The sequence below is a fragment of the Boleophthalmus pectinirostris genome, unplaced genomic scaffold (assembly GCF_026225935.1).
Source record: "Boleophthalmus pectinirostris isolate CB_2022bp ecotype Guang Dong unplaced genomic scaffold, ASM2622593v1 HiC_scaffold_8, whole genome shotgun sequence".
Taxonomy (NCBI): Eukaryota; Metazoa; Chordata; class Actinopteri; order Gobiiformes; family Gobiidae; genus Boleophthalmus; species Boleophthalmus pectinirostris.
Window position 1 is genome coordinate 8496937 of NW_026571515.1, and position 14579 is coordinate 8511515.

Below are 14579 nucleotides of genomic sequence, written 5' to 3' on the forward strand. Positions count from 1 at the left end.
AATGCTATTATCAATATTGTATTAAACTTTGCAAAGCATTTCCTTTAAACATTGTACATTTATGAACTCCTCCTAGGACATTCACAAGCTCAAATTTGGTGCACATTATCTCAAAGGGTGGGGCATCAAGTTATTCACATTTCTGACACATGTCTTACTGTCTCTGCACAGCAAAACAATAAACATGGCTCCCATTTGTGCAGATGAACTCTGATTTCAGTAAAAATTGGCGGGTTGGTGGGAGTTGGCGGGGTGTTTGTGGGGCACGACACTGGCACACATGAAGGCGGGTGAATGCCACTTGCGGCTATATTTATTATTGTTCTTATCATCTTTATTATTCATGGTTAAATGTTAATATAACACATGCATGAAGCTAATATAAAGACTAGTGTTTTACCTCCAGGGGCTGTGATCATCCCAAACACCGCCGGTATAAAACAACACCAGTACCAGCTCATAGACACTCCTCTGAATTGGACGGATGCTCAGATCTACTGCAGAGAAAACTACACAGACCTGGTGACCATTAGAAGTGAGACGGACTTGAGCAGGTTGCCTCCAGTCACCACAGACGTCTGGATCGGTCTGTCCGACGACCCCGGTGACTGGAGACTGATGGAGAGTGAGGTGAACTCCTGGAGATGGTCGACCACTGAGCAAACGAGTCCGGGCCAGTACCAGATGTGGGAGGAGGGGCAGCCAGACTTCTACGGCGCAGCGGAAAGTTGTGTCATGGTAAAATATGGCACTTGGAGGGACGTGCCCTGTGAACTCAAGCTTGGATTTGTTTGTTTTAATGGTAAGAGAAATGATTTAAATGTACTAAAACAATGAACAAAAAATTATAAAGGGTTACTCAAACATGTGAATGAAACAAAACACAATTTCGGCTGTGTTTTTGATGAAATAACACAAATATAACATGACTTATATGACTTATTTTGTGTAATATAGGACCTTCAGAGATAAATTTTATTTTATTATTATTTTGTGTAAAAATCCCGCACACTGTCTTACTTGCAAATTGCGAGATTTATTAGTACACTGAATAATAATAGAAAAATAAAATAAAATGGTATTAAAAATGGTAATAAAATGCTAAATATGTGTATATATAGATGTGTATATGGCACGACAGCCTTATTTCATAGTTGTGTGAATATATACAATGTCAATATGCATCCAGATACTCTTCTATTTTATTAATTTTGCTATTAATAATCAATGTTTTTTCTACTATGATTAATATTTTATTATTATTATTAGTACACTGTATGTTGATTGCCTTTGTTTTCTGAATTATGGTGTTTTGGGTGCACTGTTTCTTTACGACCTGTCACTTTTTAAGTATTTACACTATTTAAGATGGCCACCTGAGCTCTCATTCTGTTTGCCTGACGAAGGCCTAGCGCCGAAACGTTGTACGGTTTGTCCTAATAAATCTCACAAAGTGTGTGGGATTTTTCTCTATGTTCGTGGGCTGCTCCCTCTCCTCCAACCACCCGTCTCAAGTTAATGATGTGCGAAGTTCTCATTATTTTATATTATTATTTTGTGTGAAATACAGAGCGTTGGTATTTTTCCTTTTCTGTGTGATGAAATATGGCAATAACATAGCAATAAGATCTAATAGTCTCTTTTTTACACTATTTGCAGACATAATTCATCAGAAATGTGCCACAATGTGCCTGTTGACATTTTGTTTGAGGTTCAAGTGTGACACAGAAAGGAAATAAAAATAGTGAAATTCACAAATCATTTTATTTTTACAATTCTCTTTTTTTTTTTTTTTTTTTCCTTTTTTTGCAACTTTTTTGATGTTATCACTGATTACAATTTCCCCAAAGGTACAGTATCTAACTTTCCACAGGTCCACCTGCTTGATTCCATGAAAACATAAAGTTAAAGCCATACTTCGAAACATTTTCCTTGGAGATAGATAAGATTAAAGCTAAAGGACCATTTCCATCAAAACAAACAGAAGCAGGCCCTCCCCCAGACCAAATGAGAGTCAGGTTTGTGGAGATGCAAGCCTGCTCAAAGTAAGAGACATTATTCAGTTACCAAAAACAAAAAAACTCATGCTTTTAGCTTAATGTATATATATATATTTTTGCTAAGAAGTTACATACTGTGGCTTTTATAACTGCAAAATATAACTTTAAAATAAGAAAGACCCTTTACACAATCTTACCAATTTAGAATTTAGGTAAACAACAATCTGAAACTTAAAAACTGAAAAGAATTGTTTTGTTCATTCACAGGTTCCACTGAAAACGGGAAACATTTTTCTTATATAACGTTGACGCAGATGAATTGGACGTCTTCCCGAGATTACTGCAGAGCCGCCTACACAGACCTGGCTCACATTGAGAACCAGAGCGACCAGAGAGCAGTCCAGTCTTTAATCCTGACGGACAGCGCGTGGATCGGGCTCTACAGGGCCCCCTGGAGGTGGTCCGACGGCAGCGCCAGCACCTACAGAAACTGGAGCTACTTACAAGACAACTGGGACTCTAATGAACACTGCGCGGTGCTGTTGCCAAGCGCAGAATGGGCAGATGCCAACTGCAACAGCGCGCGCCCGTTCATCTGCCAGGCAGGTAAGATTACATTTGTGTCTCAGACGGGGGAGTGAATATGTCGTTGTCAGTGTTGGGAAGGTGACTTTTAAAATGTATTCCCCTACAGATTACAGATTACATCCCCCAAAATGTAGTTTGTAACGTAATCCATTAAATTACTTTATTTGAGTAACGTAATCTGAATACTTTGGATTACTTGATTTGCTGTAGAGAAGCAAAGACTAGGAAATCTTCACATAAGATGTTTTGTCTGCTAAAAGAAAATAAAAAGCCCAGACTTTACTGAACCAAATTAAAAATATTATTCATAGAAGAAGAGGAGACATGGTCCGTTCAGCATAGTTTAGTCCTGTTAAATCCTGTTTTAGACCTGGTTTAGTCCTGGTTTAGTCCTAGTTTGGACCTGGTTTAGACCTGGTTTTAGACCTGTTTAGTCCTGGTTTAGACCTGGTTTAGACCTGGTTTTAGACCTGGTTTAGACCTGGTTTGGACCTGGTTTTAGACCTGGTTTAGACCTGGTTTGGACCTGGTTTAGACCTGTTTAGTCCTGGTTTAGACCTGTTTAGTCCTGGTTTAGTCCTAGTTTGGACCTGGTTTAGACCTGGTTTTAGACCTGTTTAGTCCTGGTTTAGACCTGGTTTAGACCTGGTTTTAGACCTGGTTTTAGACCTGGTTTAGACCTGGTTTGGACCTGGTTTTAGACCTGGTTTAGACCTGGTTTAGACCTGGTTTAGACCTGGTTTGGACCTGGTTTAGACCTGGGTTTAGTCCTGGTTTAGACCTAATTTTTAGACCTGGTTTAGACCTGGTTTTAGACCTGGTTTAGACCTGGTTTAGACCTGGTTTAGACCTGGTTTAGACCTGGTTTAGACCTGGTTTTAGACCTGGTTTGGACCTGGTTTAGACCTGGTTTAGACCTGGTTTTAGACCTGGTTTAGACCTGGTTTGGACCTGGTTTAGACTTCATTTAGGCCTGGTTTGGACCTGGTTTAGACCTGGGTTTAGACCTGGTTTAGATCTGGTTTTGACCTGGTTTAGTCCTGGTTTAGTGTCCGGCAATGAGTGGAATTCCTGAAAAAAAAAAAAAGGATATAGCCTAAAATGTGAAAACAGGAAAATACTGCTCTGTAATCCGTTTATTTCAACAAAGTAACTGTAATCCAATCACCACTCAGTGAAACAGTAACTGTAACTGAATACAGTTACTCATAATTTGTACTCTGATACGTAACTCTGGTACATGTAATCTGTTACTCCCCAACACTGGTCGTTGTTTATGTTTATGTTGTTTTATATGAGTAAAATATCAGTCAAATCATATTTTCCATTCACACATGCAGCTTAAATATGCAAAAATGACCCTGTAAATATCTGTGAACGTGCTGTCGAATTAAGGCTGATGAAACTCCACCTTTGTCTCCATGGCGATGTAATTGCTTTGGTTGGAATGTTCCACAGTATGACGTTAAACATATTTATCTAGCATTTCTTACATAGCAGGTGTTTTAATGTATCCCTCTGAATGAAGAGTCACTTGAACTGGTGATTTTTAGATTTAATGGCAATAAATCCTCCAATCTGCCACGAAAGCTAAAAGGAATGCAAAATACAGAGTGTAAATACAAATACACAAACCTCGGCGCAAGTTTGATTATTGTTTACGTTCATCTTGACAACATTAATCAACGAAAAAAACTAGAGACACAAAGTTATTCAAAAGAAATATTTGCATCAGTAACATACCTTTGTGCCTCTTCAGACGGGAAGCTAAACAAAGACATAGAAAATACCAACAAATATAACGCTTTCCCCTTAATTAAACGGAAAATATACCCTTCAAAATAAAAGCCCTAAACATAAACACGTAAACAGAAAATAGTGCAGTATAAAAATAATAATAAAAAAATGTCACAAGAGATTTTAACCAAGACAAATTATACTATATATATATTCATACTGTTTGTGGTGGGGTCGCCTCTCCACAGATCTGACCCCTAACCAGACCTGGCAGCACCACTTGTGTTCTTGATAAAGCAATAATGTTTCAAGGGAAAGACATGAAAGAAAGTAACACAGTGGCTCTTAAACCGCAAAAGTGCAGACTGGTTAGACTTGTTTCGCAGTTTACACAAAAGGTTTCTGCTCTTTCATCTTCTCTCGGATCTTATCCAAGCACTTGTTACTAAACCACATACTTATATTCTTTGTGTTTAACATGCTCTTACTTTCAAAACAGCCACTGAAACATGATCTTTTTGACAACATGTCTGGGCAAAACAGTAATCATACATTTAGTTTTGGTGGTGACTTTTAAATGATCTTTCTTATTGCACAGAAATCACAATCGTTAATATTGTGAAGATGGACGTGTGGTCAGAAGTGGACCTGTCAGATTCTGCTGCCAACGCTCAAGTCTTAAAACAGGTGAGACAAATTTAAGTGGTCACTAATTCAAAAACAACGTACAATACACCTCAGTCGAAAGTTTGGACACTCTTTCATTCATTTTATTTTCAGTGTTCATTGTAGATTCTCACTGAAAGCTGGCTTCCTGTGAGCTTCAGGATAGATTTAAAATGGGGCAATACATATAAGACGAATACAAAGCCAATCTTTACCCTACAAAAAAAGGCAATAAGAGCAATCACATTATCAACTTATAACGAACCAACCAATGCATTATTTATAAACCTTCAAACGCTGAAATTTTACGATTTAGTCGACCTGTACACTCTTAAAATCATGTTCAAAGTAAACAACAATCTCCTGTCGAAATCGTTACAGAACATGTTCAAAATCCGAAAGAGCCGATATGAGCTCAGAGGCACGACCATGTTTATTAAAAAGAAAATCAGAACAAACATTATGAAATTTTGTATATCTGTTAAAGGGGTGGAGCTCTGGAACAACTGTACAGAAAACCTAAAATTGTGCACCACTTTCTTTCACTTCATAAAGAAGTTTAAATGTTTAACTCTGGACAGATACATGAAATATGAGACTTAGTTTGTGCTGTAGGACTTTGTTGATCTGTTACTGATTAGCTTGTTTCTTCCTGCTGTATTTATGAAGATGAACTGGTGTCAAGATGAAGCTCTGATAAAGGAATAAAGCGTAAAGGCATAATAAGCTTAAGCTTCAGCCTGCACCTTTTCGGGTCTGTATATGTTAAATATGACTGTTTATGAATTAATGTCAAAATATACCTGTGACCGAAATAAATAAATAAATGTCTTTTATTGGTTTATAAAGCTCTTAACGGTCTTAAGGCCAATTTACGGTCCAGCGTCAAATCGTCTGCCTCGAGTCGATGCGTACCCCCCACACACGGCCTCTGCGTCGACCGATGTGCACCTCAGAAATGTTCTAACTATGCGTCAAAACGACGCAGACAGCAGGGGAAGCGATGCAGACGATAAGAGCTGTGATTGGTCCTCCGTACCACCGCTCTGTAGACATTTCCTGTTGGCTTTTCTTTCTTTCAGTATATATTGAGAAATAATGTGTTTAATGCAGCTTTGCGCATATGTGTTTTACAGAAACGAAACTTAAAACCGCATGGCTAACTTACATAAACTAAGCGCTCATAAAACAACTCGCTCCTGGTACACGGTCAGCTTCTGTCGGACTTAAAAAGGACACGATTGATTGATTGATTAAAAGTATCAAAACTGTCTGGAAAAAACAACAACAAAAAACAACCTTAAAGTAACTCCAAACTTGTTTTAGATTAAAACAAAAGCCACCCTTTGCTTTGATCGCTGCTCTGCACTCTTGGCATTTCTTGACCCTGATGAGACACATTTATGAACAGAAAACCATTTCAGGAGACTTCATCATAAAGACCAAGGATTTGCAGCACTGTTGATTAAGAAAAGGGTCACTACTTTAAGGAATTTGAATGTAGAATATGAAAAAAATATATATATTTAGTTGAGTTATTTTACCCTGTCCAGAGCCCAGCAGATGATGTAAAAGTGGGAAAAACGAACAAATGATATTATCTTGAATGAATGAATTCACTTGACTTAAACATAGTAAAAATATCTGCCGGGGGACGACTGGATGTGACAGGGTCGTGCTCAGGTTTTGATTATATTGACTAGAGCAATAGAGAGAGATATGGCCATAATTATTTTTTTACTTACATACTTTTCTTCTTTACTACATGGTTCCTTAAGTCTTACACGAGATGTTTGATGATGTCTTCTGCATTGAATTGTATCTGAATAAATGCAGAAAGTAGTAAACATAAATAAAATAAAAATGAGGAGGTTTGTCCAAACGTTTGACTGGTCGTGCACTTCAGTCAAACCTGTCTGTAATTTGTCCATTACAAATACTTTCTTTCTTTCTTAGATCAATCATGAGATGGCCAGAGCTGGATTGTCTGTGAAACTCACCTGGAGCACTGCACCCAAAATGGAAAATCCCATCATCAAAAGCAAAATACCATCGACAATCATCTGTGAAAAAAACTTCTTTAAACAAGAATAGTAGTAATGCAGTAGTAAAAGTAGTTTGACTGAGCAACTAAACCCTAACACTCACATAAAAACAATTACAATATCTGAATTTTCTTTCTCTGTCCTCCTGAGGGGGCGGAGTCTGGAGGTATAAGGAACCGTGTGATTGGTCTAACAGGTCTCTACTCTTCAAAGCTCCGCCCCCTGCGGTCAGTTTGTTTGTAATCAGAAACACAAACGTGGCTCTTGTACAATTTGCTGCTTCTTTGTGATATGACTGTAAGGCTACAAAATCTAAATAAAATAAACATGAAAGTGAAGAAAAAACAAAGCATTTCACTTATGTAGCATTTAATGTCTTCATCACTCGTTTTTCAAAAATGTGAAACGGTGCACTGCTACATCTTGTGTTCACTGACCTGCTCAAAGTGAAATAAAAACTAAAATAAAACATATGAACAAATATATCGGAAACTTATAGTCACCAAAACACAAAAAATAAACAGAAAAATTTATATACATGGTTGAGAAGTAGCAACCAACAAAATCTAATTCCTGTTTTGTGAACTGTCAGATATGGGATGGTCACTGGGCGCTGTGGCCAGACTGTAGATCTCTGAAGTTCGAATTACATTACGAATTACGTTGTGGCGTAAGTCCTCTTGTATCTCCTCATACAGGCGGTCCACCTGCAATGTCAAACAAATGTAAGAAATCAAATCTGTCTCTACAAAATTGAGACAAACAAACCATACAAAAGCTAAATCAAAGTGGATATTAAAGGTTCTACATGACACAAAATTAACTCTTGTGAGTTTTAAACCATGTTAGAATGTTGTTACCTCACCAAAAACAGACCTGGGGTTGCATTTTGTTTCATACACACATTTTAAAATGAACAGCTATCCTTTATGGATGGTTAAAAACTCATGGAGCACTTCCTGTATTACCAAATACCATCACAAGGTGGACCAGAGTGTTTTCTGTTTGAGAAAAGAACCGGTCTGTTTGTGATGAGGAAACAACAATATGACATAAATCAGAAAATAATGCATTATGGGCCCTTTATTGACCCATTTAATGAAATCACTTGTAGAGCAAACACAATGAAGTTAAAAGTTAAAATTGAACTCACTTCTGGTATTTGAATGTTGTTTGTATTTACAGGATTCTCTGTCCAAAACATAAAAAACATGAAGTTGTTAAAACATGAAGTTGTTAAAACAAAAGTACTTAAATCTATTTTGTGTGTGTACCTTCTGTTCTGTTTCTGTTGCTTCTCATGTATAACAACAATAAAATCACAGATAAACCAACCACACAGACTAACATGGGAACAGCCACAAAGTACAACATCCCTGTGAACAAAGAACACAACACAAGTCACTATCTGTAACACGTTTATCACTTTAATAGAAGGTGGAAAATGTTCCAGAGTATGGTTTTAACTCTCTCTTTCCATGCAGTGGACTTTCCACCTCCAGAGATTTACATATTGTCTCTTTAATAAAGGTGCACTGTGTAACTTTTCTGTTTGTGGGGCTGCTGTCTGCATTTAGATGTTATTGTATTGCCTGGAATATTCTACAGTATCACATTAAAATGGTCAATCTTACTTTTTTATTCAAGTTACTTTTATTTTTCAATACTTAGAAAAGCATGTGTTCTTATTGTGAAGGGGATTTGTCTCTCCACAGATCTGACTAAAGTAACACAGTGCTGCATTAAAGCCACACTATGTAACTTATCTCAAAAAAATAAAGATAAAATCATGTTTTGTTTTTTTTTCATTATGAGTGTGTTTATTGCACTCTGAGCAGACTTGCATTTCCACAGACTTGACTTATATCTGACCTGGAGGAGAACCTCCTCTTGCTTGAAATGTTGTTCCTTTTGTTATAATCTTCTACAGAATGGTATCTATCTCACTCTCCATGTTCCGAAGTGTGGCTTTAACTTTCTATTTCCATGGAATCATGCAGCTGACTTTCCACATTCACAATCTCTTTAATTAAAAAATCACTAAAACATTAGGTACAAAAAAGTTATTTTATTTAAAATATCAAGTGTGAGTAGCATTTTTTTTAAAGTCACCTCGACATGTTTCTGAATTGATAAGAGTTGTTAAGTCTAAAAAGTGCAGTACCTGCTGGTGCAGAAGGTGGCGCTGTTGAGGGCTGCAGAGGTGTTGTGTTTTCAGTTTGACTAGGCTCTGTGAATGTAGTGAGAGGAAGTGTCTGCAACTCAGTAGATCCACAGGAGGGCGAAGGTGTGACACTGGGTTTGAGAATAACTTTTGATTTTGGAACAAATTCTGTAAAAGATGAAGTGACGATGCATTAAAAGACCAATATTACACTGTTTTCTGATCTTTGTTATAATGTGGTTTCCTCATCACAAACAGACCTGGAGTGGAGTTTTGTTTTATTCACACAAGTTTAACACACAAACCCTGTGTCCTTTACTCAAACAGAACAAAGTCTGTTCCACTTTGTGATGTCATGTGGTAATACAGGAAGTGCTTCACTATGTTTTTAAACACACAACCCAACTCCAGACATGTTTCTGATCAGGTAACTACATTATAACTTGACTTAAAGCTCCAAAATCCATTTTATATAATGTGGGATCTTTAAAGTTGTGTTTTGATCTGTATAATTGTCTGGTATATAAATATATATAAATATATTCACTTACCTTGAGTGACTTCAATTATAAATTCATAGTAACCATTTTTAATTGATCTTTCTAACACACACTGGTATTTTCCTGAATCCGACTTGGTCACATTTTTGATTGTCACATCCATCATATAAACTCTTTTTGTCCAATATTCGATGCTGTATCTTTTATTCCAGTCTTGTATTCTTGAAGTCTGCACCAAAATGTCCTCTTTATTTTTACAGTCATTTTTGCAGAAAACTTTTTTGCTTCCAGGGAAATAAAACCAACAACTGACGGTGACGTCTTTTCCTTCAGTTACAGAAATTATGTGTCCTGTGGTGAGTTTTGGACCGTTCCATAAAACTGTTCAAAAACACAAAGGGTTCAATGACACTGACATTAAGTGCACAGGACTTGGTTTGGTGGAGTTTTATCTGTGGTAAATATCATAGTTTCACATGTTAAATGTCATTTCAAAAGTACCAAAACACAGGAAGTAGCAATGAGTTCTGCAATGGAATACCTCTGTCTGTCATTCTCACCAAACATTCCATCCAAAATTTAGAGATAATTTACTCACAAGGAGGGCATCTTCTGACAGACTAAATGTTGATTTGGCCCTTTTTAACACGAGGGCTGCAGTTATGGAATTACTTCTATGCACAGTCACAACCAGGGAGTAAAATTACTCACTTGAGCAAAATGGAAAAAAAGTAAAAACTAGTCTAGATTCTTTATAATATCTTATAGATCGATATTGATGTTAAAGGTGCAATGCAGAACATTTGTGGTGGGGGGTCCTGCTTGTCTCCATGGAGATGTTATTGCTTTGCTTGGAATGTTCCATGGTATGACATTAAACATTTTCATTACATTTATTCATTACAGGTGTTTCTATTGCTCAAAAATACATACATTCCTCCACAGATCTGAACTGTAATGTAACATAGAGCTGTAACCTGCTTGTCTCCCTTTGATAGATATGTTTACTCTCAGCTGTGGAACATTCTAGACAAAGCAATAACATCTCCATGGAGACAAGCATGCGGCGGTTGCTCCACCAGAAAAGCTGCACAGTGCACCTTTAACTAAGTTTTTGTGAAATGTGTAACTAATCATAGACTATTGTGTCATAACACACACATATGTACACCAAACACACTGTTTCTATAAATGTAGTAAACTCTTTTGTTATGTACTCACCAACACTGAAGATAAAGATCTGACAGAGTTTCATGTTGAGATGGTAAGTTCAGGAAGTCTGCTCACACGTCTCTTAAAGTCCAATGAACAAAGCAACAACTTTGCTAGACAAATGAACTCACAAAACCACAATATTCTGCTCCTCCCCCGGCCATGCCACAGGTGTTATAGAGTTACTGCTGCACAATGTCATAGTTTGTATTTGTATATTGTATTAAAATAGCAGAGAAATTATATTAATTTAATATAGTTTACTTATGTTTTACACATTTTATGACACTGATAAAAATATTAAAACATTATAATAATTCCACTGGTAGAATTTTATTTGCCAAGTGGAATCTAGTGTGACACACAGTAATGTGTTTTCACATTATGTTTTATTTGTGTATGCATTGGTAGTAAGTTATTACTTAAATTGCCTCCAAATTAGCAATTTAAGTAATAACTTTATTTAACCTGTAATTACACCCTCACGCCAGTAGGTGGCGCATGACTCCTCGAGACGGTATCGTGAGGTCAGAGGTCCTCCTGTCCAATATGGCAGAAGCGAGGCAAAGAGGAACAGCGCGATTGCTTGTGTCATTATTTCCTTGTGTTTTACAGGTCAGTATAAAAGTAAAAACCACATAATATTGGTCGAAAACAATAAGTAACGAACAGAGCTAGTCGTGAGTGTATAAATTTTGTTGAAAAAGTTGATAAATACTGTATTTTTGTTAAATTTAAGCCATGTAAAAAGACGGGTCAAGGCGAAGCTAAGGGCGCCATTTTGAGTTTGTGACGCATTTATTTTAAGCTCCTGTTTTTCGTAACAGAGAACATGTTAAAGTGCTCCGACATTGTTTTGATTCTAAAAGTATAAAGATTTAGTTCAAAAGTTCTTAAGTAAAGGTTAAAAAGAGTCTCAAGCCAGAGCGAAAAGCCAGACAGTAGTAACGGTTACTACCAGAGAATTCATGAGGAGCCATTACGGTGGCGGTTATGTATTAAAAACTATATGTTAAAAGCAGACCAGCTGCGGTTGTAGAAACTGAGGTGTTTTGGTTGAAATGTAAAACTTAAATTGAAAATATGTAACAATGTTGGAGAGGAGGTACTTGATGGGAGTGTTTGCTGTACATTGTTTTAAAGCATGATTCTGATGTGTTCTCTATAAGATTGATGACTGACATGATTGTATAAATAAATATGGCAGAAGCGAGGCAAAGAGGGACAGCGCGATTGCTTGTCTCATTATTTCCTTGTGTTTTACAGAAACATTTAATCTGCCCAACAGGCCCAGAACCTTGGTCTGTTACACTAGTAAAAGTAAAATGTTCTTAATTTAACTCATTTTAACCTAGACATCTTGCTTTTTTGCAGTGATTATAAAAACACATTTCCTAGCTGATTAGCAGTTTTAAAATATGAATGTTCATCACTTGCAGGATTCCATGGAAATAAAAAGTTCAAACTTGATGTAAGAGGGGGAGCAGAGTATTGTTCCTCTGTCAATTTAAATGGGTGTGGTTTTTCTCTGTGTGATTTATTTTTATTTTTTTTGGTGTGGGCTAATGGCCATGCAATACATGCGTCACAAATTTTGCACTTCGGCTCATTGCGCAGTGTAAACTGGGAAGGATTTTCCGAAAAAGTGAGCATCAAATCACCATGTTTGTTTTCCCAGTGGGATGCGTCTATTGACAAAGCTGATCTTTTCTAGTCTTTTGAACCATATCGCTTTTGTTTCTGATTCTGATATTGTCATATTTTAGTTTTGGGATTCGGACATCGTAATTTGTGGTTGTTGGATCCTAAACAGCGGAAAACAGCTCAAGAAATTTGTTTGCGAACTTCATAGGTGCAAAAGTGAATCAGATGTGTGTGACTGTAAACCTCTGTTCAAACTGTTTCCCTTCCCAACAGAATTGAGAAATAGTGAAAGGTGAAGGCGATGGGCAGGATTGATCCACAGAAAGGATGAAAAAGGAAACGTCTGACTGCCTAAAAAATAATCCTGAGTTTGCAGTGAACATTTTGTATGTGGAGCGCCAACAAAGCAAAATCCCGATCCCTCGCTCAACCTTGGTTACAAATTTAAAAAGTCAACGCCAAAGCGAAAGGCACCAGCTGTTCGCCAAGAAACACCTTCCACTGCAAAGAGACCAAGATGTGGTGTTGCTGTAAAACCACAAGAACAAGAAAATCCGAGCTCAGCCTGTTTGTCTTCTGCACCTCTCGCTTAACAAACGGGATTTTGCTTTGATGGAGCTCCACATACAAAATGTTCACTGCAAACTCAGGATTATTTTTTAGGCAGTCAGACGTTTCCTTTTTCATCCTTTCTGTGGATCAATCCTGCCCATCGCCTTCGCCTTTCACTATTTCTCAATTCTGTTGGGAAGGGAAACAATTTGAACAGAGGTTTACAGTCACACACATCTGATTCACTTTTGCATCTATGAAGTTCGCAAACAAATTTCTTGAGCTGTTTTCCGCTGTTAGGATCCAACAACCACACAATTAACGATGTCCGAATCCCAAAACTAAAATATGACAATATTAGAACCAGAAACAAAAGGGATATGATTCAAAAGACTAGAAAAGACCAGGTTTGTCATCCCACTGGGAAAACAAACATGGCAGTTTGATGCTCACTTTTTTGGAAAATCCTTCCCACTATGCATCGTGCAAAGACTGGAAATCTGAATTTTGTGATGCATGTATTGGCAGCTGGAAAGGGGCGTTGCTTATTATTTAAAAACCCTGTGAACCTTCTCCCTCACTTTCTCTCACTCCCTGTTGTCTCTGTCCTGGTCAGTAGGAAGCAGCTCACACTTTGCACTTATAATACTCACTGTAAATGTTAAAGAGGATGCTAATGTTGTTTTAACTGACTGTCTGTTACTCTCTCTCTCTCTCTCACACCCTGCTTGTGTCTCTGTCCAGACGAGGTCCCCGGGCAGTCTTAAGACGTGTCGGCCGCTCCGTGGGTGAAACTGGGGCACGCTGAGTCCATGGTGCAACACTAACTGTCGATTGCCCGCCACGGAGCCACTCTGACCCGACCAAATGCCCGGACCTCTGGACAAGCTCTTAACAACCTTTTTAACAAACTTGTTAACCAACTCCTTCACCCCTGGACATACAGAAACTGCTGAAATATTATAAATAAAACTCTTAAAGCTAAACTCTGCTGTCCATAGTTCTCTGGTGATCCACAATACCTGTTGTTTGAGGCAGTCGAGCCCTTAGGCGACATTACATTTATTTACTGACACTAAGGACGCATGTGCATGTTAACTTAAAGTGGAACTAAACTCCTTCTACAGCCACTTTGCAGCTTTGTTATTATGTGACTGTAAAACTACAAAATCAAAAAGATGCACAGTATATATGGAAAAAGAAAAAAAGGAAGCTAAAACAAAACATGTAAGTTATGTTTTAATGGACAACAAGTGTGGCATTTTCATTTTAATATGTTTTCTTCTTCCCTCTCTTTGTGTTCACTGACTTGCATGAAGTAGATAAATGAACTAAAATAAAACAAATGAACGAATCCGGGGCTAGGAAGTAAATGCATGAAAAATGAACATATCGGGAGCTCGTCACAGTCACCAAAATACAAAAATCAAAAGGAGAATACATATGGTTGAGAAGTAACAAACAACAAAAT

General features: G+C 37.4%; 1 protein-coding gene across 1 annotated transcript; it reads right to left on the reverse strand.

Annotated features, from left to right (window-relative positions):
• Positions 1-7263: 7263 nt before the first annotated feature.
• On the reverse strand, positions 7264-10993 carry LOC129412398 (uncharacterized). Its single transcript, XM_055166215.1, has 6 exons — positions 10922-10993; positions 9752-10081; positions 9201-9368; positions 8311-8412; positions 8190-8227; positions 7264-7743 (listed from the first exon to the last, which is right to left on the reverse strand). Exons 1-6 carry the CDS (start codon positions 10953-10955, stop codon positions 7603-7605), a joined length of 813 nt encoding a protein of 270 aa, XP_055022190.1. The 5' UTR covers positions 10956-10993; the 3' UTR covers positions 7264-7602.
• Positions 10994-14579: the final 3586 nt, after the last annotated feature.